This window comes from Chelonoidis abingdonii, chromosome 3, assembly GCF_003597395.2.
Source record: "Chelonoidis abingdonii isolate Lonesome George chromosome 3, CheloAbing_2.0, whole genome shotgun sequence".
NCBI lineage: Eukaryota > Metazoa > Chordata > Testudines > Testudinidae > Chelonoidis > Chelonoidis abingdonii.
Window position 1 is genome coordinate 121,936,437 of NC_133771.1, and position 8,749 is coordinate 121,945,185.

The 8,749-nt window shown below is 46.6% G+C and overlaps 1 protein-coding gene across 1 annotated transcript in view; it reads right to left on the reverse strand.

Annotated features, from left to right (window-relative positions):
* CNKSR3 (CNKSR family member 3) overlaps window positions 1–6,434 on the reverse strand; it is a 98,334-nt gene extending 91,900 nt beyond the window's left edge. Inside the window, exon 1 of the mRNA XM_032770823.2 lies at window positions 6,343–6,434. Within this exon, the coding sequence (XP_032626714.1) occupies window positions 6,343–6,394 (52 nt within the window). The 5' untranslated portion in view covers window positions 6,395–6,434. The remainder of the gene's footprint in view (window positions 1–6,342) is intronic.
* Window positions 6,435–8,749: the final 2,315 nt, after the last annotated feature.

The window sequence follows — 8,749 nt, forward strand, 5'->3', positions numbered from 1 at the left end:
CTTTGAAAAATCTGGTTTCCTGATTGGTCCTCTGGTCAGGTGTTTGGTTCCCTTTGTTAACCCTTTACAGGTAAAAGAAACATTAACCCTTAGCTATCTGTTTATGACACATGTCAACAGCTAGAGAAGAACATGGCTATATAGAACAAAAAAAGAAATACAGGTGATATTCCTTTCTGTTTCAGGAAGAAGTAATAGCAACTATGCTTTTACACAAAAAAGAGAATCACATCATATAAAAACGTCAGAAAAGAACAAAGCTACATTCTTCCCTATCAACATTTTTTCTGAAGAATGAACACAAAATGGCTAAGATCCGATCTGAGGCCTCCGGGAACTTGTCTACACAGGGAAATTTACTAGAATAAATCATACCGCTATAGTTGTACCAGTGTAACTCCACACATGGACAGTCTTATTCTAGAATAAGTGTCCACACAAGCGCCATACTAGTGTTAACTATAGTGGTATGATTATGCCAGTAAACTCCTCTGGTAACTAGGTGGAATCTATCCCAGACTAGAAGAGACTAAGGTATACCTTCACTGCACAGTTGCCTCAGTCATCAGTAGCCAGGTTGGCCTACCTTGAGTGCAATATGGCTGGTGTCAAAGTTATAGCTGAGTACTTCCACACAGGTGCTGTACTCACTCATCTGAGGGCGCTAGGACTCCAGGCATCATTTCCCCCAGTTTTCAGGGCTGCAATTGAACCACGCTATGACTCTTTCACAGTGAATAGTGGTAAAACTTGGCTGTCCTTCTGAGCACACAGGGAAATTGCGGGAAGGCACTGAAGGACTATCAGCACTTGAGTGGTTCAGCCTGTGCCCACATTGCAAAGTGAGCAGGTTACCAGTTGGAGCATAAGCAGTACTTTGAATATGCTAGGGCAGACCAACTACCCTTGGTATAAAAGCAACACCACACTTGGGTGAAAGGATGTGTTTATCAGCAGAAATCAGGTTAGGGACAACACATAAGAGCATGGAGTTGATTCTGCAGTGAAGCCCTGAGAGCAAAATCCTCAGTTCCTTCAAGTCAGTGGTCGAGCTCCCATCAACTTCAATGGAACCAGAATTCACTCTCATCTAATGGCTGGACAGACATCTTATGTAAGACGGGTTGTTGACCTCAGAACAATCAATCAGTTTCCAGTGAACAGGTGACTATATGACAACTGGCATGACCCTTCCTAGCGGTCACCATAGTGATCAAGGGGTCTACTGACCTAGACAATGAAGTATGCTCCCACTGCTAAAGGTGGGCCCCAGAATGGGGTCGAGGCAAGTTTGTGGGTCAGTGCAGGAAAGCTTCCCAGCCACTCAGGACTTTTTCCTGTAAGCAGAGAAGAACAGTCCGAAGCACTGTCCTCACTAGGGCTAGTAAGCATGCCCCAAACAGTTTTCAAACACTGTAAGCAAACACAAAAGTAATATGGTTTTCAGCTATCATTACAAATATTCAGAAGCAGCACTACAGACTTGTCAGAGGGTAGTCTTGAGCATAGCTCAGAGAAAAATTCTGTGCACGTTGAACAATGAAGCCATGACTAAGACATGTATCAAACATTGTTATTATCAAACAAGTTGAACTAGCTAGCATGGTTCTCTGCTTTTACTGCATGCAGTGTCCAGTACTGTCAATTCAGCCCACCTTAATCACAAAAACATTAATACACTTGTCCAGGAGAATCATGGAGTATTAATCTTAATCAACAAGAGGCAGCAAGTGACAGTAACTGGTCCGTATCAGTTGTTAAACTTTGATGCCCAACAATAAGGCCATACATATATTTACATAAAACTGTGTGCGCCTAAAGCCCATATTCAAAATCAATTTAAAGCCTATAATATAAGCTTCTATATCATCATTTCTTAAGCCAATAGTTATCTTGTCAATAAATCCAAGTGCAAAAGCCAGAAAACATACCCTAGCCACACTTCCCCCCTTAAAAAGAAAGTTCAAATTTATTTTAACTAAGTGCCTCTACTGATATTTCTACTAAAAGTTTTGTCTGATTGTTTTGTTGGATTTCTTTTAAAAGGAGAAAGTTTATTAATCCTTGTCTAACAGGAATGCATCAGTATTTGCTAACCTGAATGCCCCACTGAGAACTGCCATCCCCCATTGCATCTATGTATACCATTTTGTCAGGATTCATCTCTATGCCATCACAGTTCTGATGACAGGTAGAACAAAGCACCAAAACAAAGGCAGTTTTTCCTCGGACAGTTCTGTCTGTTCAACTACGCTGAAGATTATCTTAGCTATTACTCAATGGCGCACATACACCTAAACAAACTCTACAGGTATTCCTTTTATAGTTTTGATGGGTATTATGGCTGTTTAAAATTGATAAAAATAAAAAATGCTTACAAATAATTTCCCACAACTGTGAAAGTTTCGGCAAGTCAGAATTATTTAATGAGAGCAGACACTGATTCAAAATGTTTAACCTTTATAACCATTGACACACAAACTGTCAATATCATGTCAAGATATATAAAGCATCCTTAAATCAAATGTTAATAAGTTCTCAAGTAGTATTTTTCTTACTTAGCCTATCTATACATTTTGATTGATAGAAATATTTCTCATCAGTTTGAGTGTACAGTGAAGTTGATGTTTACCAACATTTACTGATAAAAATCTAATCTTGCCAAACCTAGTTATAGGCTTGGAGGGGTTTTTCGGGGTTTTTTTTTTTTGTTGTTGTTGTGCGTGCATGCATGCTGTAATTAGAAAACAGTCCCAGAAAATTAAGCTTTGTGAGCAATAGTAATCACAGGATAAAACTTAAAATATTGGTCTTCGGTCAGAAATAAAATCTGACAGTGCTGGGCTGAAAAGCAGACTTATTCTGGATTAAAAATTAAACATGAAACATTCTGCCAACATGGCTATTACCCAGTTATTTACAGGTTTTTAATGTCAGAATTGGCACTTCAGATACAATGACAGAAGTTAATGCGTACCCATAAAGAAATACTTTTTCCCTGCCTATTTCCTTATTACAAAATTGTCATGCATGGAGTGGTACCAGAAGGAGATTTCGGATGTGAAGCTAAGAGGTCAAATTCACACTGTGAAACTGAAAATCAATGACAGAGTCTTTAATTTATTCACTCCTATGAGCCTCTTCCTTTCAAAGCACACGTCTTAGTGTCAATCAGATGATTAAGCTGCAACCAGACCTTGATTATTCTGTGTAATACTAATTAAGTCAAGAGTGACCTGTTAAAAGGAATAGACAAGCTGAAATAAATTATGCAAGAAAACAAACCAAGTTTACTTAAGACATACAGTAAAACCTTTTCAAATGATTAGCAGATTTATCCCTTTATCAAGTAAGGCAATAAACTTTCAATGTCAAGACAAAATGCAGGAGAGACAGACTAGAAGAGGAAAGAATGTGTTAGGTAAATATTCCATGTGACAAAGCAAGACATATTTCATTGAAACAATGAACTCCTTTTAAATCAACACCACTGAAAGAAAAAGATCTTTCTATGGAAGTTATTTGTGTTGTGAAGTTATGCATTACATCACATTTCTACAGCAATCTCTTTCATAGAGGCTGCTTGCATACCCTGTCATCATAGGTGCTGTAGCATTCTTACATGGAGTTCAGACTCAAATGCTGAAATTACTCATGTCATCCTACATCAAAACACTAGCATGGCTTCCAAATCTATTTAGTCTTCAGACAAAGTTGCCAAGAACTGACCACAGCTATGCAGTTCAATCAGCATTAAGATACTTAAGTGAGGGCTTCTGGTCACTGGGAAACTTTCTCTCCACAAGTAATCATAGCTTCAAGTCAGCTTGATGCCAACAGAACATTTTGATCCATCTCACTATATCCAATTCCATCCAACAAGTGAACCCAGAAATATAATGCATAAACTCTCAGAAAAAGATGTAAATGATAGGTTGCAGGAAATGAAGCTCTCACCCAATTCTTAATCATTTTCCTCTCTGTGTAGCATATTGCAACATACAAACAGCAGCTCATAAAATACTCTATGATGTGACAAGATTTCTGTCTTTAAGAAATGGACCATAAAGTCAGTCAAACTAGAGCTGCCAGGATTTGACTATGAAAAAACAAACCAAGACATTAACACAGGGGCAGGCAAACATTTTGGCCTAAGGGCCATATCGGGTTTCTGAAATTGTAAGGCGGGCCTGTTAGGGGACTCCTAACAACAACCAGGCGTGGCCTGGTCCTGCCCCCTATCCAACCCTTCCTTCTCACCCTCTGACTCCTGCCCTATCCAACCACCCCTTGTGCCTGAGTGACCCCAGAGCACCTGTCCCTGACTGCCCCCCACCGCCCCATCCAACTCCCCCTCTCCTTCCTGACTGCCCCCATTCAACCCACCTGTTCCCCACCCTCTGAGTGTCCCAATCCCTATCCACGCCCCCGTCCCCTGACCACCACCTCAAACTCTCCTGCCCTCTATCCAACCCTCCCACTCCCTGTCCCCTTACCGTGCTGCTTGGAGCACCAGTGGCTGGCGGCACCACAGCCAGGGCTGCCCAGAGCACCAGGACAGACAGCCGCACCATCTGGCTGAAGCCAGCCATGCCACCATGCAGCACAGAGCAGCAGGTTAGGCTAAGGCGCTGCAGCTGTGCCGCCCAGCAACAGCTCACAGCCCCGCCACCCATAGCACTGCACCAGCTGCGCAGTGAGCTGAGGCTGCAAGACAGGGGGAACAGCAAGGATGGGGCAGGGCTAGCCTCCCAGGCCAGGAGACAGGCAGTAGAGTCCCACAGGCCCGATGTTGCCTGTGGGCCATAGTTTGCCTACCTCTGCATTAAACACTTTAAAGCTGCCTTTCCAAAACAGTGTTACCAATGGGTTAGAGACAATCACACAAAAAATCCAGAGTGATCACAAAGTTATAAGCATCCTGCAACTGCAAACATAGGGCTGTCTGGTTGCAGTGTGACTTCTCCAGTTGCCTGCCTCCCCATCCTCCAGAAAAAAACTTGCCCATTTGTTCAGCTTTGAAGATGCTCTGCACCCTTTTCAAATACAACAGCTACACTGAAGCATCCCACAGCTATGTTAACATGTTGATGAAGCCTCAAAATGGGGTGGGGAGTTTTGGTGGATAAATGAGAGAAATGAGTGGTATGGTCACAGAACCTAGAGCTCAGCATTCCAAACCCAGATCTAACACTAACTCCCTTAGTTTCTCCATCTGTAAAATGGGATTAATAATTGTTGTTTACTAGAGCTGGTTGCACTTTGCCATCAAGATGATATGAATTCCATGCCTTTTTTTGAGAGTATTTGGCTTTGTTTAGAACTTTTGCAGAATGAGTCACATAATACTTCTAACATTCTTTGAACAAAAGAATATGACCACAAGTGAAAGGGTGAAAGAGACTGAGCATTGGACAGAATCCAATTAAAGAAGAAAACACACATACAAAGTACCATGCAGCACTCAATCTCAACCCAAAGCAAATCCAGGTCAAAATATACTCCTCCCCAAAAATAATACTATAACTTCACTGGTTTCTGAACTATGGCGCTAGAAGACCCAAGTCATGTAAGTGGATTGGAAATCTCCCACCAAACTGCCAGGTTTCCAGCAGGATTCTAGAAATCCTAAACAAGTAGTGCCAAGCTTACACATATTCATGGAAAATAACTTTTCCTGCCCAAGAGACTGACTTGGAGTCAACATCAAACATATCCTTCAAGTTGCAAAGTTGGGTCATTTTATCAGCTTCTCTCCTCCTGTAGGGGGTTGAGTGGCTCAGAGCAGAACTACTACTGTTTAGCCAGGCATTCGGGAGTCCTACGAGTCTAAAGTGGGTTACTTAACAGGCATTTCAGTCTTCAAAAGGATCACCCGAGAGTCACACTACGCCCCTGACGGCCAACCACCAGCAACTGGAGCGTTGCACAGAGACCAGCAGGAGGCCAGAGCTGTGCAGCACGAGCACTTGTATATACAAAAGCAGGAGGCGGCGAGAACTACTAACATTAACTCCAGAGCCGAGGCTCCCCCAGCAAGCCGCAGAACAACATGTCCGGAGGCGGCGTGTTTGCTTGCAGCAAGTCCCCAGAAGGAGTAGATGCAGAGCCGCGGAGCTAGCAGGCTGCCGAGCTTCACACAGCGCGTTCAGAAGGAAGAGGGAGAACTTGTTCGGCAGCGCCCCACAAACAGGGGGGTGGCTGGACACGGCAAGTCCCCGCCAGGCAGCTGCTCCCTTACACAGAAAGTTTGTGCCAAGCGCGGTGCGCGCGGGGGGCTCCTGGCTGCGAGCCCCGGGGGCTCCCCAGAGCGGGGCGAGCCCGGCTGAGCTTCTCGCTTACCTCTGGTCCAGTCCACGACTTGCTTTGGGCTCCACTTGGTAACGGGCTCCATGCTGGGCGCTCTCCCGCCGGGCTGAGCCGCGCCACAAAGGTCCCTGAGCTGGGCACACTCGCCCCAGCCACTTGTCCCGCTCTCCCTCCGCCGGCCACAGATTCCCCTTTCAAGCGCCCATCCCCGCTCCCCGGCTGGGCGGGCTGCCCCTCTCCGCAGCTCCGCCTGCCTCCCGCGGGCTCCTCCTCCACGTGCTTCCCCCGGCTCGGCCGCTAGTCCTGGCCCAGCTGCGGCGACCTCAGCCGGCCCCGGCCCCGCCCCCTGCCCTGTAGCGCCGCCCGCTCTCCTCTCCCGGCTCCGCAGCCTGGGCCCAGCGGAGGCGGGAGGGGAGTGGCTGGTGGCTCAACTGCTCAGGTTGTGTGTGCAGCTGTTTCCAGCCCGAGCGGGGGCTGAAGTGAAACTCCTGAGAAGGGCCGGGCCTGGCCGGCGCCGTCCACAACCGCTTTGGGCTCTGCACGGCTGGGTTTCCAGAGCAGGGGTTACAGGCTCCAGAGGGGAGCAGGCGCAGGGACCGTCCCCAGGATTGGCTTCGTTCCATAGCTATAGTGGGGGTGCTGACAGCCAGTGAACCAAACTGTAAACCCTGTGTGTAATGGAAACCACTTCAAGCCAGTGGGTGCAACAGCAGCAGCCCCTTAGGTCCAGCACCTATGCCAACGTAGACATTTTTTTCTTTAACCAGTTTCCCCTGGGGTTTTTCTTTCCTTTTCCTAGGTCTCATTTTCCCTTAGAGGGCCTGAGCAGGGCTTAATGTTTGGCAGGGCTAGGGTGAGTAGACAGCAAAAGTGAAAAATTGGGACAGGGTGGGGGTAATAGGAGTCTCTATAAGAAAAAGACCCAAAAGTCAGGACTGTCCCTGTAAATCAGGACATCTGGTCACCCTAGGCAGGGCTGAGCCCTGGCACTTCTCGGTTTGGTCCCAGCAAGCCGGGCAGGGTTTAGGCCAATTCCCCGGAATTGGGCCCCGCACCTAAGAGGGCCCAGTGCCTTAGGAGCCTTTTTAATTTTTTTCACTCATCCAGCAGCGGTCTGGGTCTTTGGCATTTCAGTGGCGGGAGGGTCCTTCACTCACTCTTGGTCTTCGGCGGCATTTCTGCGGTGGGGGGGGGTCTGCTGAAGACCCAGAGCAAGGGAAGTACCCCCCCTCCGCTGAAGTGCTGCTGGAGACCCAGACCAGGTATTTGAATCGGGCCCCGCAGTTCCTAAAGCCAGCCCTGCCAGCAACTTCAGGACTTGTCACCTCAGTTATGAAAATAAAACAATTGCTTGAGCCCTGCACCTTTTCCATTACAAATTAAGCACTGGCCTGGATCACGCAAGGAGTTGGGGGAGGACCCCCCCCATGTTCAGTTGTAAATACTCAACCCAAGACCCAGGGCTTAAATTCAGCCAGACCCATCTGGAGCGGAGCTTCAGTAAATATTTTCAGACCCACAGGAGCCCAGCACACCCTGCGGGGCAGAAGTCCCCAGCTCCAGAAAATAATCTGGGAGAATTTAGAGGGCCACCTCAGCCTCAAACAGGCAAAGACCTAACCCATGTGCCTAACTTTATGCATTGCAAGTAGCACTATCAAAGTGGGATTGCCCAAAGTGAAGCATGTTAAGTCTTTGCCAAAGCAGGGCCCTAGAATGCACATTTCTCTCACTAATGAGCTCAGATGTGCTTCCAGGAAAGAAGAGACTCTTTAGTAAAATAAGATTTATGGCCTTGATCCTGCTAACACTTATGCACATGCTCAACTTGAAGCAGAGTAAAGCTGTTTGGAACATTTTCAATCAGTCACAGTTTCAACAACAACAACAAACAGGCGGAAAAATAATTCTATGATTTTTTTCACAGATTTCAAACCACCAGCCTTCTTCCCTCACTCCCATTTTCCCCCTAAGTCTACTAACAAAAGTTATGCTCCCATATTCAACACTCTTGGGTTATCTACACTTAGAGCAGTGGCACTACTGCAGTGCTTAGTGAAGACGCTACCTACACCAACAGGAGAGCTTCTCCCATTGGCACAGATACTCCACCTCCACAAGATGTGCTAGCTATGTTGATAGGCGAAGCCCTCTCTTCAACATAGTGCTGTCTATGCTGGGGATGAAATCAGTATAACTATGTCGCTCAGGGGTGTGGTTGTTCCAAACCCCCGAGTGACATAGTTACGCTAGCATAAATTGGTAGTGTAGACCAGGCCTGCACAACATGCAGGCCGCATGTGGCCTGCGTGGGCTCACTCTGTGGCCCGCGGGGGGTAATTAGGCAAGAGGCAGGGTGGGGAGCTGAGGAGGTGAGCGGGCAGTAGGGGGTGAGTAGGCCAACCGGGGGGCGGGGAGGGGGGATGATGAAGCGGGTGGG